The 21,885-nt window shown below is 45.1% G+C and overlaps 2 protein-coding genes across 12 annotated transcripts in view; one reads left to right on the top strand and one right to left on the bottom strand.

The window, feature by feature from the left end:
* Window positions 1-18,942, bottom strand: part of SCAI (suppressor of cancer cell invasion) — a 44,044-nt gene extending 25,102 nt beyond the window's left edge. Inside the window, exons 1-6 of one of the 11 annotated variants that reach the window (XM_074608353.1) lie at window positions 18,781-18,898; window positions 18,599-18,643; window positions 9,545-9,606; window positions 8,386-8,510; window positions 6,358-6,449; window positions 4,542-4,673 (exon numbers count right to left, since the gene is read on the bottom strand). In XM_074608353.1, coding sequence (XP_074464454.1) covers window positions 4,542-4,648 — 107 coding nt within the window. In that variant the 5' untranslated portion in view covers window positions 4,649-4,673; window positions 6,358-6,449; window positions 8,386-8,510; ... (1 more) ...; window positions 18,599-18,643; window positions 18,781-18,898. Of the gene's footprint in view, window positions 1-4,541; window positions 4,674-6,357; window positions 6,450-8,385; window positions 8,511-9,544; window positions 9,607-18,598; window positions 18,644-18,780 lie in introns of all 11 variants that reach the window. The other 10 variants (XM_074608352.1, XM_074608355.1, XM_074608349.1 and 7 more) reach the window with 10 other exon arrangements.
* Window positions 18,943-19,147: 205 nt separating this feature from the next.
* Window positions 19,148-21,444, top strand: RPL35 (ribosomal protein L35). Its single transcript, XM_074608361.1, has 4 exons — window positions 19,148-19,603; window positions 19,857-19,993; window positions 20,435-20,516; window positions 21,224-21,444. The coding sequence occupies exons 1-4, from the start codon at window positions 19,601-19,603 to the stop codon at window positions 21,371-21,373; spliced, it is 372 nt and encodes a 123-aa protein (XP_074464462.1). The 5' UTR covers window positions 19,148-19,600; the 3' UTR covers window positions 21,374-21,444.
* The last annotated feature ends 441 nt before the right edge of the window (window positions 21,445-21,885 follow it).

Here is a 21,885-nt window from a genome sequence, read left to right on the forward strand (position 1 = left end):
CAAGTTGCTTAGGACATTTGAGCAAAGGTCTAACATAAGGAACCAAGAAAACATACCCTTCTTCTCTCAAACACTGAGAAGCAGATATGTGCACCAATTAAGAAATAAGCAGGTAACTATTTGCTGATCATCCTTATGCATACATCCGTCATCAGAAAGCTCTTACACTCTTTATACCTCACCTGCATCTTCCCTTGCGCACCCCCGGCACCCCCTCGATTCTGTACCTTCCTCTCTACAAGCCCAAGCATTCTCGTAAAACCTAGTTCAACTCGCTGTGCTGCATTACTTTTGAATATACAATAATTAGTAGCATTTTAAAAAGCCTCTATTAGCGCAGTGCACACGTGCCCAGCCATTGTTGTCCACTGTCACTGCTGGGTGTCCACATGGATATTCTTCAAGCAGCGTGCTCGCCTAATTGCAGCTGGCATAGCTGCACAATGCCATGAGATTCCTCGGCTCCCCAGGGAACAGGAAAGATCTCCATGGAAACAGACAGTAGCACTTGTTCTTTTGATAGTATTCTGACATGGCTGTAATAAAACTTCATTTATGACAACACATTACTGCGGTTTCACCACAGATTTTTGCAGACAGGAGCTGCCATTGCTGCCATCCATTTACTGTTTTGTGTTCTGAACATCATGCATGTTGCTCCGCACGTATTAAGAAATTTTGCTGTGAGAAAATGGATGCATAAGCAAAAGAGGACATTTAGTGCAGTTTTTTTAAATCAGAGCAGAGGATCTGCATTATTTAGTGAGAAATAGCCCAAAAGAATACTAAAGACTCAGTTGATTGCAGAGTGGGTTATTAACACGGCTCCTCCCACTGAAGGAATCAGGGAATACATGATGCAGAAGCAATTACACACCCAACTTGAGAGCCAAAGACCTACGTTATAGGAAGAGATTTTGCTACTTCCAGATCTACAGAAGGATACTAGAGCAATATGGAGAGAAAAAGCTAAGAGCCTCCTCCTCCTCCTGCGGGGGTCCCTGGCTGGAGACACTGGGCACAGAGCAGGCAGCGGCAGGGCTACTCACACGTGCTGCTACGCATCACCATCAGCGTTACTGGAGGGAGGAAGAGCCAGCAGGAAGGAATCCAGATGCAGAGGAGGGAATGGAAATGCTTTGACGTAGGACAGCTCTATCCAGACAAGGAAGACAGTTACGCACTTCCTTACAATAGCCTCCAGCAACAAGTGGAAACCATTTCCAATTTCTTGGCTTTTAAAACATTCCAAACTGGTCATGAAGACACAAACTCAGATGTTCTAAAAGGATGGGTTCCTCACACTGGGCACAGAAGACTGGTTCCCTTGCCACATTAGAGTGGCTGGTGGATAAATTCCATAAACGGCCCAGAATTTTATGCAATGCTTGCTGTATAATCTCAACAAAGACCAGCATTACTTATGTGCTCATAATTCATTTTCTGCCAGCAGTTCATTTCAGCCATGCTGTTGGCAGAAGCCAGATAATACTGGCTGCAAACCAATTAAAGGTGCTAAGGTTTGTTTGGCCAGCACCACGTGGAACCTGCCACACGGGGACAACTTCCAGAGACATAAAGATGCTGAGAAAGTCCTAGGGACTCAGCAGTATGCTTCAAAAAGGAAGGTTACAATAACTGTAAGTTTAACATTCAGAGCTTTAAATACATTCACAGTTTTGACAGGTGATAAAAAAGACAATTTCCTTTTATGTTCATAGGCCTGTAGTAATTAACAGGCTCCTGTTTCCAGAGCCCAACCAGCAGTGGGATAATCACTTTGTGGCGTAGCTTCCCATCACCTCTAATAACCTGCAGACAGCAAGCACACCAGTAACCCTCAGGTAACTTGCCTCACAGTACAATCGGTGCGAGAAGCCAGTCCCTTCCCAGTATCAGATAGGGTACAGCCTGCAGCGTTGCCTGACGCTAACAGGGTCCTGCTGTTTCTAAATCAGCAGCAAAACTAAGAGGTTAAACTTGCATCTTACTATCAGTCTACAAAGTAAATGATTAAACACCATCACCTCTTTCCACGAAAGGACAGCAGTCGTGATTCCTGCAGCCTGCACAACGAGCAACAAGACCTCATTATCTGGGAAAGTAAGATATATGTGGAAAGTATTTCATTTATTAAAGTTTCGAGCTTCTCTGTGATACTGAACACATTTAAGCACTTTTTAACATTAAAAAGAAAACAATAACTGGTGACAGTACACCATGAAATTCTGCTTCCTAACACACTCCCCGTTTCCAGCCTTTTTCCAAGAAAGCAGAAAGTGGGAGTGGGGAAAGGAGAGAAGAGAGCAATTGGAACATACTTCATTCAGTTGTTTCTAACTTATAGCTGGGGGTGTTCAAAAAAGGAGTACAGACAGTAGAAAGACAACCTCCCCCCTAAGTTATTCTAGCTAGCATGGCCGCAAAAGGATGGTATCGCTGGTAATATGAGCATGAAGCATACTTTGAAGCAGCAACCTTGGCAGATCATCGTATGTTTTCCTCAAATGCTGTATTTGGCATCTGTATTGGGAAGAAAGGAAGGAAATGCTACTGAAACAAAGACGTGGCAGGCTGAGCCCTTGCATTTTTGGCAGCAGCGACAGCTAAGCAGCTGCCAACACAGCTATAGGCTCAGTTCCCTGTAGCTGAAGTGCCCAGAGGAGGTTTCAGGAAGGAAATCACTGCTCTCCTCTCCTTCCCCCATCACTTCTTTTCCATGAAACATGGTAGGCAGAAGAGAATGACAAAAAACACAGCAGCAAACGCAATCATCATCTTCAAAACAGAAGAAGGCAGGCATGCATCAAATGCATTTATTATACTAGAGGGAAAAGTAAGCAGTTGGACTAAGAATTAGGATATTGCCAAGGTGAACTACCCAGAAGAGAACAAGTACTAACAGAGGAGATGCCTCAACATTATAACGCCACTTTATCCAGTCATTGTGCCCAAAGGAATCACAGGCCTTATAGGTGAAATGGTGGTCAAGTTCAGTGCAAGAAGCAGCCATGTTAATTGTGTTAAGTTACACTACGGACAGAGGCAGGCTCCTGTTCCAGTATGGTTTTATTTTCACACAGCAGAGCTGGCTGCTGAAGCTCATCTCTCTATTTTTATGGCCCAAATTTCATCCAAAGGTATTTTCCATTTTCTTTTTACCTAGCTGGATAAGAAGGTTCCTTTTTGGCAAAGTACCATGGGTGGACATGGAAACTACATCTCTCATCTGGAAATCTGATACAAACTCACTCCTTCCACGCCCAGAGGAAAAGACGGAACAGCTGTAAGTACTCTGCCATCTCTGTGCTCTGAACTGGAGCATCACGCACCCAGACATGAACTGTATTAATTTGTACTCTTCAGTGACTTAGGCAAAACTTCAAGCAAGCTGTGTCAGAAAGCCAATGTAATGGCCTATACGGTCCTGGAAATCCTGATGTCAAGATCTCAGTCCTTTTGCTTTAGGCTCGTTTCATGGGGTGCTGAACACAATCACCAGGAACTCTTCCTCTCTACTGTCCATTTACCATTCAGATTTTGGAGCACAAATTGTTTTGGATTGGGTAATCAACTTCTAAAGCACATGAAAGGATTATCGATAGTGGAGGGCAGGGGGGGTAAGGAGTTAAAAACATCTTTGCTAACCATCTGTGTTTGAATAACAGCAAGCTATATGGGCCCAAACATACAGTATTACTCAGAGACCAGTAAGAGGCTGAACTGCCAACAAGATACCAGCTAAAACCCATGCTGCTTAAGAGACTCTACAGCAAAGCTTAGAAATAAAACAGCTCTTGAATACGTAATCTTTAACTCAGTATATATTGACATAAACAGGATGCCTGTATCACTGTCCAAACATGAACTATTTTCCTTGAACTCCCCTTACTCTTATTCCCCTCTTTATTGGTGCTGACGAAACAGCTGGGCTTTCTAGATGTTATTGCAGATGTTTGGAGATAAATGCAGATTTGGCCTTTCTCCACAGTTCAGATTACACATTTGTTTCACCCGACACATACAGGCTATGGTTTGGATGTTTCTGTTTATCACTTCCTAAATTTCTTCCCAAAAAAATACTCCCTCCCCCCATTTCCTCCTACCTAGGCCAAACCCTCTTATTCCTTTTTTTTTTTTTGGAACAGAGACTGTGGGGTTTTGGACATGCTGCTGACTGTATACAGCCACACCTACTCCTTACTTGTGTACTGCATACACAGCATTTCAGTATGAATTCTATCAATTTCACAGAATTTCCAACTTCTAGCTTACTCTTAACTGACATGACAGACGTTCAGCTCACCTTTCTCACATTTCCTTCCCTACTTGCTCAGAAGAAATGTGTGCACCTCTACTACAGACAAGCTTACATACATGGTCCAATGCTATCCGTACATAGGTGCACACTGCTCTCTCCTAAACAAACTCAAACGTGTTTCAGTTTGAAATGTTCATTGTATAACTGACTTCGGCATCACTCACACTAAAGTGTATGTTCCAATGCTTTTCTGAAGGAATACTGTCAAAAATGCACTAACCTTAAGCCATTGAATAGCTGTTTAGATTTATCCAATAAGTAGCAAAAGTCTGTCACTGTTTTCCTCTCTGCTTGAGGAATATCATCTTCAGCTCCTCCTGATGACATGATTTCTTTTAGGGCAAACTCAGTCCTATGAAGAAGAAAATAGCCGTATTACTCAAAAATTGAGGGCTATTATGAACTCATCCAGATTAGATGCATGTACAGTTCCATGGGGATGGTAACAAAGAGCATGCAATTCTCCCACAGGTTACTCTTCTCAGGACTCATTAAAAATAACAGCTGAGAATCAAAGCATGGGACTAATTATTGCACAATGCACCAGTTAACAGAGCAAAATTAAAAATAAAAGTGGTACAAAAGTAATAAAATAAAGTAAGTGAGGACTGTATTCACAAACACAAAACTGCCAACAAAAGGACTGTAAAACAAACAGTACTTGGGTTTCACACTTGGACAAAGAAATCCTCTCTAAATTTGCCTTTCTGCAGAGGTGTTTATCCTGCAGCTGTATTTAGAGAGACTAGCCTCAGTTCTGTTTACATTTCATTTTTTTCTGTAACTGTTGAAAACTGAAGCCACTAGTTGCTATTGCTAAAACATAGCAATTTTAGATAGAATGCTAAAAAATACCCTGCTTCCTCTCTACTTCCTCATGACTGTTTAATTCTGTGGCTTGCACTGCCCACAATTACACCTGCAGATCTATTTTTACTGTTCATATGAGCAAAATGTCATATTGTACAGTGATCACCAGAACAAAAAGACCGAGGATATAACATAGATAACCCTAGTATTGAGTCAGTAAGGGAATATAAAAGCCTATAAAGGCAGAGGAGCTTTTAAAATCTTACTTGAAACGTACAGATAAAAAATTATCCTTTTGATCGTCCAAAGGTGAGCTACAGATTTCTCAGCAGCAGCAACAACGCATGCTGCTCTGGAAATGGCTGCCAGGTCTTTTGCTCTCTGTGCTCTCTAAGAATTTTAGTGCAAGATAAACACACCTCTAACTGGGCAAATGCAGAGCTTTTACTTCCAGCAACTTCTCTACCGGTTCTGGTAAGCACTTGTGTTAAGCAACAAGTTTCCATTTGTGCAGAAGCTCTGTTTGGACGCTATTTGCATAAATAATTACCTACAAGTCCCAATTCAAGCCAGGAAATGGCAAAGCTAACTCCTTATGGTCATTGGAAAGTACCCTGAAGTATCTGTCATCAATTGTCATGAAAAGCCTTCATAACAACCAAATGGACTTTAGAAATACTTCCCCGAACAAACACTTCATGCCTAGCAAATGCAGAAGAAATTGGCAGTTCCCCCAGCTTTGGGGATAAGTTAGTGGGCATATCCTGCCAACCAAGCAGTTTCACGACTTCCCAATTTAGAGAAGATGCAGCACACGTTCATGTGTCTTTTACACACCCACGAGACAGTGCACTAGAGCACTATGCAAGGACATGGGGTGCCCTGCACAAACCGCTTGTTGAAGAGTTCCAGAAAAAGGTAGGAAGTATCCATTTATTGCCAGGTAACCACAAATGGTAACCTGCCAGACAGCAGAAGAGAGTTCAAAACATACCACCCAGATGTGGAAAGCTGTTGGCACAAGCCTAGCAAGCAGGACATGAGTACTGTGAAGCACGAGCCTGTGTTTCAAGTCTCTAAACATGTACATTTCACACAGCATGAAACATACAACACTGAGTACTTAAAGCACCAACATATGATATCGAAGTGAACAGTGAGAGCTAAAAAACAGATGTCAGAAGCAGCCAGGAGGTGATTCAGGATTTCAGGCAGAGGGACAATACCCCGGGTCTTGTTTGCTCCGCAGCAGGGGTGACCTAAATCCTGCGGCGCGGCCCCTGGGTTCTGCCACACTCCACTGCGGGGACCAGGCGCTCTAGGGCAGCGTCAGATACATTTGCAAAAATTGAGGAGCTTGCTTAAATTGCAAAGTATGTTTCATACAGTCTGCATATCATTCCTTTCATTTAATGGTAAAAGTCAATTTTTTTTTATGCTACCCTTAAATTATACTACCCAGCTACCCCAACCGCTGCTAACACTGCCCAGCTGAACGTGTGTCAGCCCTGGCGCAGGCAAGTAGAACCCGCGGCAGCTCTCACCTTGAGGGAACCTGCTAGACCCACCATGAAGAGGTCATTTATGCAATCAATAAAAGACATGCTAGAAAATTCACTGCCTGCCGATCTGAAAGGTATCAGAAGGCAGGAAAAATACTTGTTGCAGAGAAAGGAGAAACTGATTTTTTTTTCAGGTGATAGACAATGAAAGTGGATTTTGAAAGCCTACTCCAAGGCCAGCCAGTTCCTAAATACTTAGCGCAATACTAGTTTGTGGAAAGACTGTTGAAAAATGTTAACAGTTGCACTGCATATTATTACCCCTACATTTTATATGATTTAAGCAGATGATGACCATCACAAACACGGGGTGTCAGTGTTGTAGGAAGGTTATCATTGTAAAGGACTCTCATCAAACATGACCAAAACAGTGGTTTAAAACAGAGATGTACTTACATCATTAAGGTACTGCGGCTCAAACTTTTTGTGTGTGTGTGATGGCAAAATATTTGCAGACCTTCTGCTAAAACATCTAAGTTTGTTCATTATTTTAATTTCCATTAAAACAAATGCTCAGCAATAGGATGATGATACAAAAAGACTAAAATACAGATACTCGTAGTAAACCAAAAAAACTCATTATGATAGTTGCTGCCATGAAAACATCCCTACCATTCAGCATTCCAAATATGCCTTCTACCTGCTTCCAATCTGGATTGCCATATGTATTTCATATGACATAAAAGACAGACTTGCATGTTAGAGCCAGAATAAAACACTCAATGCATACTTTCATCAGCATGCTTTGAATTACACATTTAATGCTTATTCTAAAAAGGGCTTTAAGCAGAACTCTCTATGACAAACTCGAAAAACTCTGCCCTGCATCATCATCTGTAAAAACCTATAAGCATGGCTGAAAAGCTCGCAGAGCCTAGCTTCGTTGTTTGTCAAGCATTTTGATGGTATTCCTCTTGCTAAACCTTAAGCACCTAAACAGTAAGACAGACGCAAAAATTCATCTCATCATCTACTGATGCTTGACGAGGGTGACCAGAAAACACTTGATCTAAGACATCAGAATGAACAGAGAAGACTCTGAGTGCTTATGAAAAGCTATTTCATTAGTACACAAATCACAGTTAAAAGTAGAATGAAATGAAACCTTAGTTATCCACGCAATTACAAAACTATCTCTGCTCTTAATGACCTGAAGATGTACGGACAATTGCCTGTGGGACAGAAGACACAGCAGACGGAACACCTCTGGGATGACGGAATGAATGTGCTCCAAATAATCAAGTTTGGACAGTGACAATGGATGAGATCAAGTTTCACTCTCTTGCAGGATAATTAAAGGCACATTCTGGCTCTCTCACATATTGCATTCAGAAAACAGCAGTATTTCTAAATTATCCCGTGTATTTACACATGTACAGGGTATAGTGGAAAGTCCTATTGAAAATCCTTAAGGGTTACACTGCAAAAGTCAGCATGAGTCCTGCTCAGAATGGATTGGTTTCTTGCTCACTACATGTCAAATTTATCCTCCTGATAATTATAAAACAACACCAAACACAAAATACATTATAAAAATATTCAGACTAAATCCTATTATGGGCAAAAAGAGTCTTCCCTCTAGAAAAAAAAAAATCAGGAAAATAAATAAGGAGTTCAACCAAGAAAGAAAGAAAAGCAGTGAAAAATTAAGCAGAGTAGTAACAAGCATGACAATTTCCCTCTGTGAGATACCTTTAGAAAAGCTGCCAGAAGGTAATTCTTCTGCAGATCTCAAATTCAAACAAGCATTTTGGTTACAGACATGAGCGGGCGCTGCTGCAATTTAAACCCTGGTTTCACTCAGCCACAGCACATGCCTGAATGTGAAGGAAAGATGGGAACGGAAGATGGAAAGAAAAAGGACAACAGGAGCCGTTAAATGATAGGTGAAGCTGGCTTTTCCAGCTGACAGAGAAGGAAAATAAAATTAGTTATCTCATGCACTGTTTTTGGTTTATCATGCTCTGGAGGGGGTGGTATTTGGTGCTGTACAAAGAAAGAACCACTATCACGAGTGGCTCGGGAAAGGAGGAGGTCTCCCCTGCACTACAGACTGCGTTGTAATGCAGCAGCATTACAGACAGGAGAAAGAATTATTATTAGAAACAGCAAGTGGGCACAGCAAAGGGAGGAATATAGCTACTGACATCGCCCTTTCCTCAGGGACTGCTCGGCTCCAAGTGAAAAATATAAATAAAATGCAACCAGCAGTACATCCACAATGTGGAGACCTCTCCTTCTCTTTGATACTAGAAGGAGCCCACAGATCTATGCTCCTCTTCTGCAGACAGACAGTTCTCCCAGTTTTGACAGCCCAGCTGTACCAGAAATATCACCTACTTAATATTTCGTGCTTTTTGCTTTCTTTCATGCAAAATAAACTGTTGGGCTGTTTTGAGTGACTTTTTTTTCTTTTTTTTTCTTAAGGAGCACACATAAAAAAAATGATCCCCAGAGTCTGCAAAAGGAGACGCTGAAACATTGGTTTAAAAGACTGGTAAAATAAGTCAGAAAATGGTGACTTCCAGCAGACCTTATTATTCTCTCAAAGATTTTGCCAACTCCTCAGGCCATACAAGGCAGAAAAATTGTGCTAGCCAAGCGCTGCACTTGGCGTGACGGGTTCTTTCCAACGCACCCTCAGATCACACAATTCCAGGTTTCCTTGGTACAATACAGGAATAGATTTTACAAATTCATCCTGTTGCAGCACGCAGGGCAGAGGGGCATCCCAGAGAATGGCAGAACTATGCAAAGCAGTTGGAGCTGAAAGGCAGCAGGACAAAGGGTATGGGAACAGATGAAAGTTTCACGATGCTGGCCAGTATTTTTAAAGTTATGTGTCACTTACATCACACACGTTTCCACTTCCCTGTGGTTTGCCGTCTTTTGGCTAAGGTTTTCCAGGCTCAGCTGGAAGGGAAAAAGAGCGCTGAAGTCAATGGCATGCAGTCCCTACTGGCCCTGTGCTCAGTAGGACTCAGGCCTGTAAAGCAAGGCACGCTTTGTGAATGGTGGAAGAATACTCTGGTTCGAGGAAATCAAGCTGACAATGGAAGTCAAGCATAGATATGTGAAATAATTGTACCACGTGCACACCTTCTCAGCCAGATTTATTACTTAGCCAGGATCACTACAACCTGCCATTCAGTTGCCTGGTAGAAGGTGGTCGTAACTTCCCACTGTACACTGACAAGGGAACAAAACCTCACTGCACAGAAAACGAGGTGGTACCGTAACTGTCTGGCATACTGTACAGGCGGCAGTTAGGAACGTACGAACTGTCGAGTAAGGACAGGTAGAATCAGGGGCAGTCTCCCAGAGCTGCATAGCAGGGTTGGCTGGATGCGGAACCTTGACCTCCTGACAGAGCATTTGTACATACAACTCTACTGTCTTTAAGCCATCACTGCGGCTTGGTTGTGGAATCCTCAGGGTCTCCTGCCTTCCAGTCAAGCCAGACAGCCTCCTCATGTGAGTATTCAGAGGATAAAAGCTGTGAGTACCTAGTAGCAGAGCTTTATCTACTTCACCTAAATGGTCAATTGAAAGAACAACCCCCTTCTCACTACAGCATCAGCATTAGACTTAAAATTCTCATGTTGTACGACTAGATGCAAACAATCTCATTACAAAGGCTTTAGCAGCACATTTGTTCTGTCTGGTATTTTACCCAGGAAATCAGAGTCCATACTACTGAACACAAGGAGCGTGGAGTAAGGATACTTCACATACATAATATACAACCTGTCTTTCTTCCTTCAAAACTAGAAGAATTTAGTCTTAAATCTTTAGACATTTATACTTTAAACTATCACATTCACAAAAAATCATATGATTTTCTAAGTATGAGCACAAGCGTATCTTCCAGAAGCAACTCTTCCAAAAATCAGAACACGTCACTTGTGTCATTTAACAGGTGACTTTATGCACTTTACAATACTGATCTCCATGGTGTTCCAGCCTTCCAAAGATAAAGTTTGGATGTTAAACGCTCTGACTATGCCCAAGAACAAATTTATTACAATGCAGAGAACTGATCAATGTGACCCAGTGAAGTTTCTTGGCTAAAATTAGAACGAGAATCGGTATTTTATTTCAGGCTCCAGTCGTTTTCATTACTGAGCCTTCAGTTCCGTCCCTTAAATAACCCATACACAACCTTCTGAACAGGACAGCAGCTACAAATCTAACAGGACACTCCAGGATGGTTAATGTTGGGGATGAGGATTGGAGGGAGAGGAAGAGCACTCTCTTTTTTGGAAGAAATGCTCTTGTTTTTTAAACCCACCCAGCTGCAGACAGCAAACTGCAAACCAAGCAGTGAGCTAGGGGGGGTCGACTATATTGATTAACCTTTAGCCTGAGAATCAGAACTTTCTGTGACAGATGTAATACAGAACAGTTAACTGCTGCATCAACTACAAGCCCTGAACTCTTGCTGATCTAGAGTTTCATTGCTTCCATCAAATACAATTGGCTTGGGGTTTACAGGTGAGGCTCTGATTACTGTTAAAATTCTGGAGTTGAGCAGGAAGCATGTGCTTAGACACGTGAACTAATGGTTGGGGTAAGTGATGGCTGCATCCTGATTCACAGCTTCATGGATAGTTTTACCATTTTAATGAGGATATCACAGCACAGAAATATAAACTCTGTTTTTCAAATGCTTCCCACTCCTTAGTTAGAGAAGAAAGTGGTAACCAAAAAAGCAAAAGCAAACATACTTTCTACATCTATCTTGATACAGGAATTTCTCCCAACTAAGATGTTATTAGAACTGTTCTTCACAGAAATGAATGATGGAAAATACATTCCAATCTATCAAGATTTTAAAGATCTCGAACCCTGAGTCACAGAGACCAGGCCTCTCTTCAGTTTTCATCCTGACACATCTGCTGCAGCAGCACTGCCAAAAGAGGACATGATGTAAAGCCAGATGCCCAGTTGGTATCTATTTCTTATCTGCAAATGAATAGTACAGATAAAACTAAAGTCTTGATCATTCATACCCAAAGCCTAGTACCATCATGTCTCAAGTCTCTACCAAGAAACATCTGATCTTGCCTTCGTCAAGCAAGATGTCTACCTTTTCTTCTGCAGACTGCCATACTTGCCTCTTGTGTTTTCTTTCAAAGCTATACTGCACGTCTTGGGAAACCTATCTGTGTGTTCCCATGTGATCTGCTCAGAGTGCTAGTCCTGACAGAGCCTCAGACAACACAAAATTAATTAGAACCCAAATTCATTCCTCTCACCATAATACCTAATTCTCTATTGAAAGCCACTGTCCTGAAGTTCCTGAGACACCACTTGGTTCTATTCACGAAACACTGAAATAAATAGATAACAAACACCCATACATACAGGCTCGTAGGCACCGAAAGCTTCACAAATTGCTTCCCTACTTCAGAGGGAACAGCAAGGAGCAGTTATGTATCTGACTATTTCTTTATAAAATACATGGGGGGGAAAAAAGGATGTCTTTATTATTCCAAGCTTTTTAGTAAAAGTTGGAACCAAACACAGACATTTCTCATCCCCAACCACTGTTCACCTCAGGGCACGTCTGCACTGCAGTAGCTGCAGCTCTTCCAGACGTACCAAGCTCCTTTTACAGTAGGACGCTGCAGGAGGCATCTCTGCGCAGGCTACGAAAGCGCTGCTGGGCTCTGGCGGGGTCTGCAGCCCAGGAGGACAGCAGTACCCGGGTCTCGCTTAAAGAACCAATAGATTGTTCCTGTACCATCTCCGCTCACTGCTGTATAAACGTGCACACAGAATACACAACGAAAAGGACTTGGGCAGAGCCCAGGCTTCGGAGACATTTTTTGTTTGAATGCCACAATAAAAAGCAACTTACAGTGTAACTTAAGAAAAAAGTAGCTATTTTATTTAGCTGATAATGCTGGTCAAATGGTGTTCTCTCTGCCTGGATGTTTGCTTATTTCAAAAGGGCACTAAGGAGAAATGCAGCATGAACTAGGGGGGTGCATAACTTCTGTTTTGTAAACGTTACCATGTGGCTGACTGAAAATCACCTGCAAATGCAACTAGTTCTACTGCAATTGGGAATTCACCAAGAAATTTTTTTTCTTACCATTTTACAGCTAACCTGCAGAAGCAGAAGATTAAGCAAGAGGGAAAACATTTTAAAAAAAAACCAACAAAAATACAAACCCAACTGAGCCTGTGACACTAGCCCAGACATTTCTGTGCGAACAGTCATACTCTCTTTTACAGAGGGAGGAAGCCAGGCCCCACACCGACCTGCATGTGGCCCTGCTGAGCTTTCCCTACCCATCACAATAACCCCAGCAACGGGAACTGCTTCACCTGTCCAGGGCTCCATGCACACGGACTGGCTGGCCAGATGCCTCCTACAAACTGTTAACGACTCTCTTCTGCCTCTCTTTCCTTTTAATAGAGGCACTAAACAGGTCCCTCTCCTTCCGCTCCCTTTGAGATTTGTGAACGTTATTGGCTAGATAATCTTCAGGACCTTTCTCCCTACGGCAACACTTGTTACATCGGACAAGTGATTTAAAAGCTGCCTGGAGAAGAATTAAAAAGAGGAAGCCTGACTGTGCATCTGCATAAACTTTGTTTCCTAAATGGGGAAAGAGAATAGATAAGAAAACAAGGTAAAAACACGCACACGATTCTCCGGATGCACGCTGCTATAGCAGGTAGAAGTGACAGACAGCAGGCACAGAGTTATACAAGAATTTTATTTTATTACCGCAGACTGAAAGCTTAATACTTTCACATGAACGTGTAGTTCGTTCCTCAGCATATCAGAGTAGAAGATTTGCGAACACTGTCTCATATTAAGACCCCAGAGTTAACGTGAGCTGACACCTCTGCATTACCTTGGACATCTCAGCAGAACAGTCTCAAGACTTCCTGTAGTGAAACAGTCAACACCACAAATTCAACTCCATTCTGAGTCAAAAGAGTTTGAATATCCAGCATGTAGCACCAGTCCTATTATTTTAGCTTCAAATAAGCTCTTATTCTATAGAATCAGACTTTTCATTTGGTTTACAAGTCTTTAAAAATCCTTTTACTGCTTAAAGCACACCACTCTCTATCCAGAACTGCAGCTTTGGCATCTTTTCTCACAGAACAACGCAGAGCTGCTCATTAACATCATACAACAGAGACAGTGTTGTCCCTTCCTGCCTTCTGCATGGAGACCATCTAAGCCACACCTTACCAGCAGACTCTTCCAAATTCACTATGGGCGACTAACTTTAAATACAAGAGACATGATATCACCATGGGATGCACGTGGCCTTTTTCAATTACCTTCATAACACAAAACTTTTGCTTCTCTTCTTTATGTTTCTGCCACTGGCAATTTGTTCCACCTTTGTCCATTCTGCGCCCTCTGTGATCCCTCTTTCACTGCAGTTCATGACCTTTTGTGTATAGGGTGAACGAAGGGCAAAGGCTAAAAATGTCATCACAGTTGGGCCTCTGCTCTTCTACTGACTTAACTAGTTTGCTGCTAAAAACGAGCTCAAGCTCAAAGTCAGACCAAGGCAGAGTTTCTGGGTCATCGGAGTCCAGGAATCCCCAGAAGACAGTTCAGAAGCAACGTGGAAGAGGATGCAAGTGTTTCCTTTCATCCCAATTCAAATCATGAATCTGTCATGGTGCCTGCATACCACCTACATGGTACTTAGTTGTCATTTGCATTGTATGAAAGAGCAATAGAAAAAAAGAACATCAGGCTCGCTTACTCTTGGCAGGGGTGGGAGGGGAAGAAGGGAGATAGAAAAACACCATCAGCTGCCGCGGGCTGAGCTGTGTGTATTTACATTTCACAAGCTAAACTATTTAGTGGTTTATTTACACACAATGTTCTTGGAGCAGCTAAAATGCCAGTTGTGTTTTATCTTGATTTTATGGCAATGCACATAAGCCACAAAATCATAGGAAGAGTCTGCAAATGAGATATGAACCTTGTACATCTGGAAAAGCACGTAAGCCACTGTGAGAAGAGAGAAAGATTTTGGAAGCACAGGCACAACAAGGGTTGAAAAGCATTAGTTATGACAAGACACCAAAATACAACCCAGGGACTCGAAAGCAATGATCAAGTCACAATACAACAGTTCACGCTGCAGGGATCACACATCCCACTACAACTCTCATCGCCAAGTCAACCTACAGCGAGGCATACCGGGGCCTCAGGTCTCCCCGGGCTGCCCTCCATGTTAGCGTGAGGAGGGAATTGCAGTCAGCTCCATTTTATGCACATTCGATGGCAAGACGCCAACACAACTGTTGACTGAGCCAAATCTGGGCCCCCTTGAACTAAGCCATCACCTAAAGCAGGGCGGAAAAGCACATGCCTCTCGCATCTAGAGCGGCCAAGTTCCTGAAAAGCATCTGAGTTACAAGATAGATTTTTTTTTTTCTTTCTTTCTTTCCTCAGAAAACGACTGATGTTTTAACTCTTTGATGTACACTAATGAATTCAAAACTGAATGGTTGCTGTACAACATAGCTTGATGTAAATGTGATGGGGAAACTTCTTTCTAGCAAGTCAAATTATTTATTAGATGGCCCAAATGGCAGTTCAGGCCAGCGTCGATCTGGAGGGCAGTTATCATCATGCTTGCATCTTGTTAGCATTCTCAGCCAAGGTGTCAGTGGCCGCTTTCCAACTGGAAACTCACTCTGACAAAAGAGAATGCAGTACAAGCTGGGGAAAGCTTTTTGATGAGTTCAGTTCACTTCTTCCCTCCGAACTGGTGTTTGGCGGTACACTGGCAGCAAGCTCGGGAATTGCATGGAGAGCGTCATTGCTCTGGGAATTCACCCTCCTAGGCAGGAGCTGCTCCTGGACCGTTCCTCTGCCACACAGCAGAGAAATCCCTCTGCTGACTTCTGCTTTAATTATATTTAAGAAATTCCGCTTCTAGCCTGTGTTCCATTATAATAATAGCAATAATTAAAAATACTTCAAACGATGACTCCTCTAAACCTGCTGTTCCATCCAGGCTTTTTGGCATCGCACACTTCCTTTCTTGACTGACATCCTCAGGGAACGATTGATGGTTATTCTATTCTACTCCTGTTGCAGGGCTGTACTGCGCTCTCTCAGCACATGTAAACTGCTAGGTAGTATTTGTGTTGGCAACTAACTTACATACTTTATAGAAACAGACCTCTATTTGACCCTCCAATCCAGCTCCCACACACAATTTGGTCCACTCCTTTAAACTGCTTCTTTCTGCTGCAACACATACCCCGTTCCATATCTCTGTTTCTAAACTACATATACAGAACAGAGCTTATGTGCTTAAAGAGAGCTACTCGGCTACAAAAAGCCAAGCCTGCGGAATGTCCTTATACAAGAATATAAAAGAAAATTAATATATAACTTGCACGTACAGGTCCTGGTTTTCCTTCTACAAAGATTGCTCCAACCGAACATTTCTATGAAAAAAACCGACAAAAAGGTCCACGAAAAAAGGTATCAACACACAGATTTCTGTGATAAGACTCCAATAGCTGTATCATGCTTTGGGGGCCTAGAGGGGGTGTTGCCTTTTTTTTGTTTAAAATACAGTTAAGTTTTAGCTATTCAGGTAGGCATCATCTCAGAATAGATGTTCACACCAGAACTCTTCCTTCCTTGCCCAAAGCACACCATGCATAATAAAACATAAGCCAACAAAGTAATCTGTCCACGTAACCAAATGAATTCCCACAACCCATTTATACCGCGGCAGTTTATCAACAACTCCATTTAAAGCACACAGAGCTAAACCAGAATAAAAGTGATGCAAAAAGAGGTGAAATCTGACTGGCAGAGGCCATGGCGAGCGCAGCTGCAGTGGGAGCGGGGGACTGTGCAGTCACATCATGTGACAGCAGCGGCGCTGGCAGCAGAGGAGGGAGAGCTACAGCCCCCGTCCTCCCACCTTCCCAAATCTGAGCCTCCATCGCAACATTACGGACAACACAACCTCATTGCAATGCAGAACTGACTCAGGGTATAAAAGTCTCAGTGTTTTGATTTATTGTTCTCCATTTTTATTATTTCCCTCCACCAAATAAAACAGTAACACAGAAACGAATAAGAATACAGGCAAGCCATGTATTCCTCCCACTGCTAGGCACTTTCAGTATTTTATCACTTGTAGATCTAGTTTCTCAAGTGAGCATGGTGAACATAGAACACGGTGCTGTTGTTTGCATCATTCTTACATGTAGAGCTTAGCCCAAATAGTCATCCTTGTGATAAAAATCTTCCAATGCTCACAAGGGACATGGAAGGGCCAATTGAATTTTGATACTATATTGCACCTGTATTTCAAGATAAAATGACCACAATCTCCTTTGTAGCACAGCAAAATATTTCTTCTCTCCGTATAGTTTCTATGAATGGTTTTTATATTTTCTGTAGCAAAGTACCTGGCTATCACATTTGTGTATGCTATCTGCATTATTTTGGCAGCCCAGAATGATTAGAGAATTATGCTCTTTGCACGAGTAAGTGACTCATTGTTTCTTTCATTTAACATAAATTGTGATCCAGTTTATCAAAACATCTTAAAAGAGACTCACTTATCTGATTTGAAAACAAAGCATCTCTTTTTCTAGGAACATGATCTACAGTCAGGTGTCACGCTTTGTAATTGCTCCCTCAACAGCCTGAGCAAGGGAAGTTACAACCGTTACACAACAGGGTTCACACCAGGCGAGAAGATGCACCGGGCAGTCACCGCATTTGCCCACTTTCACAGCAAGATCCACACCAGGATGATGATCTATGATTTCTGAAGCTTGCTACCAACACTGCGGTTCTGGTGCTCGCAGGAACGGTGGGAGAGCATACGTGTGCTGGAAGACTCACTTCTACTAGCATTTTAGTCCAACGCTGCTGTTTTGCATTACCTTAGACAAGATGCTGAGAATTATGGATTGCATTTGGACAGCTCTTGCAAAAACTAGTGATTTTTTATATTAAGGGATCCATTTTGTAGGTTGGAGGACTAGAATTGCTTAGCCGAGACACAGCTTAAGCAAGCAAGCTTGGCGCCTCGTTATTAAATTACAGAAGTGCAACTCAGACTTTGACAAAAACAGGTCCTATTCTGTAGTGGGGGATTAGACCTGGACTCTGAAAACCTGCAGTCTTGATCCTAGATGTTTTATCTGGGGCAGCTTTTGGTTACTGACATTATTATAGCCAGTAGCGGACAAGAAATCTGGGGTGATGACAACACATAACAATCATCCTGCTTCTATCCCCAAGGGCATTTCACATCACCTATTGTCCAAAGCATTTCTCAGCACAAAACAAAAATTTGGTAAAGGAGGAGTTGCTGAGATAAAAGTTTAAAATCAGAACAAATCCATGATGATTCCGTTGAACTCGCAGTTTGGACGTCAAGCCGTGCACCGACAGTTCTTGTAAAACCCAGCAACATTTCACCTGAAAGGATTCATTTGCTGATGCAGAAATGCAGGTACCTGTCCAAGGCATGCTGAACACCTACAGCTGCCCCAGCTGGGAGAGGCAGGGTGGCAAGAGGGATGGTAACATATCGAATGGAGAAGTTAATAAAGAGGGGGCCGTTTTCATAATTACTGCAGTTACGCCGCGAATCCAGGCCTAGGCAGAAAACGTGCCACATCGCATTTCTCCTCTCCATTAGCGGCGAAGGCAGTGGTGGGCACGGCTCCGTGTGCCCAGGCTGAGGGCCTCGGCAGCCTCCACCGCCATCGCCACCCGGCACAGGGCACAGACCTCCCGGACAACCTGCGGCTCTGCCCCGAAGGCGCCCGCCCCGCCGCCGGGAGATGCCCACCGGGAGGGGATGCTCGGCGCAGCCCCGGCCACCCCCGCCCACACCTGCCGCGCTGCCCGCTCCCGCCATACCTGGGCCTCCTCTTGCGGCAGGGCTTCTCCGCTGGGCCTGGAGCTCTGCGGGGGCGAGACAGCGGTGAGGGGCGCGCCGCCGCCGGGCCTGCCCTGAGCCGCCCGCCGCCGCTCCCGCCCGCCCGCGCCGCCGCCCCGCCCGCGCCCCGCGCCCGCCCGCGCTGCCGCTCCGCCCCCCGCACCTGGAGGCCGGGCCGGTGCGGGGCAGGCGCTGCCGGGCGGCTCCTCTCACCATCCGCGCCGCCTCCGCCAGCTCCCAGGCAGAGCCGCCAGCGCCGCCGCCGAGGCTCCGGCTGCGCCGAGTGCGGCTGCCGCCTCACGCTAGTCTGGGCCGGCTTCGCCCCGCCCCCGCCCCCTCTGATTGGAGGAGCGCCCGGGCTCACGGCGAGGGCGCGCTCTGATTGGCGGCGCAGGCCGTCAATCGGGAGACCCCCCCGGCCCTCCCGCTCGGGGCCGCTGAGGCACGGCGCGGCTACCTGGATACGGCGGGTGGTGGCGCCACCGCGCGGGGAAGTCCGGCCTATCCCGCCGCCCCGGACCCAGCTCGGCCCGGCCCGCCGGGCCACCTGCGCGCACGGCCCTGCTCCGGTCCCGCTCCGCCGCCGCTCCCGCCCCGCCCGCCGTCACGTCCCCACCGCTGCCGGGGTAAGAGTGCCGCACCTCGGCCAGCACCAGAACACCAGCCCCGCTCTCACAGGGCTCCAGCGGCGGGAAGAGCAGGCGACAGCAGCACCGAGCCGCCGCGGCAGAGCGGCGCGGAGCAGCCCCTCGTCTCCCGCGGGGCCGCAGCCCCCCTGCCCCGGGGCCGGCGGCACTGCCCCGCCGCCTGCCTGTCAGCGCCCCCCGCCGCTACCACCGCGCTGCCCGCGGGGGGTGCGCAGCGCGTAGGCTCCTCCCCCCGCCCGGCCGCGGATTGGTAGGCTCCGTCCGGCAGCGCCCCCCGCGTCCTGTCCCCGCGCGGCTTCCGTCCTTTCCGGCCTGAGCCGCGCAGCTGCCGCCATCATGGTGAGCGCCTCCCTGCCTCTCCTGCGGCAATCCGCCGTCATCCGCGCCCGCATCGAGCCGGCGGCTGCGCCACTGAGCCCGCCGCATCGCTGTCGCACGCTGCCGGCCCGGCCCCGCCGTGATGGGGGGGGACATGGGGGCGGGCGGCGGTGTGGGGCCTGAGGGGCAGCGGGAGGCTGGGGGAAGGCCGCTGCCGGGCTCGGGGCGCGGCGGGGTGAGGGAGCGGGGCTGACGACCTGTCCGCCGTCCGCAGGCCAAGATCAAGGCCCGAGACCTGCGGGGGAAGAAGAAGGAGGAGCTGCTGAAGCAGTTGGACGATCTGAAGGTGGAGCTGTCGCAGCTTCGCGTGGCTAAAGTGACCGGCGGGGCTGCCTCCAAGCTCTCCAAGATGTAAGTGGGGCTCGGTCCGGCCCGTCGTTGGGCCGCTGGGTGTGTCGGCTCGGGCGGAGGCTGCGGGGGAGCCTGGCCGAGCCTTTGGCAGGGGCGCGGGAGCGGCGGTGTCAGCCCGTACCGTGAGGATGCTCGCTGTGTGGGCTGCGGTGGGGTGAGGGGCGCTTTCGCAGTCTGTGGGGCTGCCTTGTACTGTAACACAAGAGAAGACGGTAACGCGACAGAGGAACAAATATTTGTAGGCTTGAAAATTGGTTTGTGCGTCTTTTTGCTCAGAGATGTTGAGCTGAGATGTGCCGGAAGTTGTTCGTGTTTTGCCGCAGTGTGGTACAATGTATGTTATTGGTTGTAGGATGTGCACGTTTTCGGTATACTGGGCTTTAAATCTCTGGTACTTGTCTTTTAGTATGTTCTGAGACAGACTTTTTTTTCCACCTGCAGACGCGTGGTGCGCAAATCTATTGCCAGAGTCCTAACTGTTATCAATCAGACCCAGAAGGAGAACTTGAGGAAGTTTTACAAGGTAAGTCTAAACATCTTGCATAGTGGGGTTTTTTTCTTGCTATTTTCAAATGCATCGTTTGTAGAAAGGAACTAATTTTGTAGATTGTTACTTTGAAGCTTCACACTCAAGAAAAAAAATGCTCATTTATGTTCAGTATCAAAGGTCTCTAGTCATACTTCTTTTTTAAATATTATTGTAATACTCGCCCGAGTTTTGTAAACTCGGTATGAATCTGTTTTTGCCAGGAGAGTCTCCTGGGCAGCATCCCCCCTCTGGTTTGTACTATACTTTCCAGAAGATGCAGCTTCCAGAAATGAAGATATTCTGCTAAATTTTAATAATGTTGCAGGCGACCGAGGAATACTTTACCTCAATAAGTTGCTATAATTTTTAGACTATTATTTCTTGGGGTTTGAGTTATATAGAGCAGGACAAAAAGAACTCTTCAAGAGGTGTTGGAAAAGTGGGGCTTGTAAGATTAAGCATTACTTAAAACTGAGTCAAAGCTAGAACAACTGGTACAAAAGTTGGAATCAACTCGTGTTTCCCAGTGGAGAGAAGTGCTCTTAAACTTTTAGATTGTAATGGTAGTCTCAATAAAAAGAAGCTTAAAGCACTGCTGCTGAGGTTGTTCTTACAGGCAACTCAGCTCTCGATGAGTTCAGGCACCTGATTGCTACCTCGCAGTCTCTCAAACTCAACTTGTTGTGTGTTTATGCAAATAGGGCAAAAAGTATAAGCCTCTTGATCTGCGGCCGAAGAAGACTCGTGCCATGCGACGCAGATTAAATAAGCATGAAGAAAATCTGAAGACCAAAAAACAGCAGCGAAAAGAACGTTTGTACCCTCTCCGGAAATATGCCATCAAGGCATAGAACTGCAGTGTGCCGCAAGTTCTTAATTATATTGGCTGAGTATGTCTCATTAAATAGAATTTTGTTTGGAAGCTGTCACTGGTGGTTTTTTTTAGTAGTGGTGGGATAAAGAAATGAGTTTTGTGAAAAGAAATCAGAGGATTCACAGGAAGCTTATGTGAACTCTTATTGCTAATGAAAATAGTAATGTAACTTGCAGTTTAAGATCGTTTTTCCCTTCGAAGAACAGGCAGATGAGTACAGATCTGTGAAGCTGGTGCAGCTTAACATGTAAAAAGTATTTCACTTGAGATTGTTTTAAAACGGATCACTTTAAAACAGCGAGTCAATGTTCATTGCTTCAGTAAGTTTTTGTGTTGTGCCAGTGTTTAAGTGTTATGGAGGTGAACTAATTTGCTGAGAGGTGTTAGTGGACTTCATTGAAACCAAAGAATTCCATCAGCACTTGTTTTGGATCTCTGCACAACTAGTTGTAGCACCAAAGAATGTCTGTCCCTGGTTCGAGTGGGTGC

The sequence above is a fragment of the Larus michahellis genome, chromosome 15, assembly GCF_964199755.1.
Source record: "Larus michahellis chromosome 15, bLarMic1.1, whole genome shotgun sequence".
NCBI classification, from domain to species: domain Eukaryota; kingdom Metazoa; phylum Chordata; class Aves; order Charadriiformes; family Laridae; genus Larus; species Larus michahellis.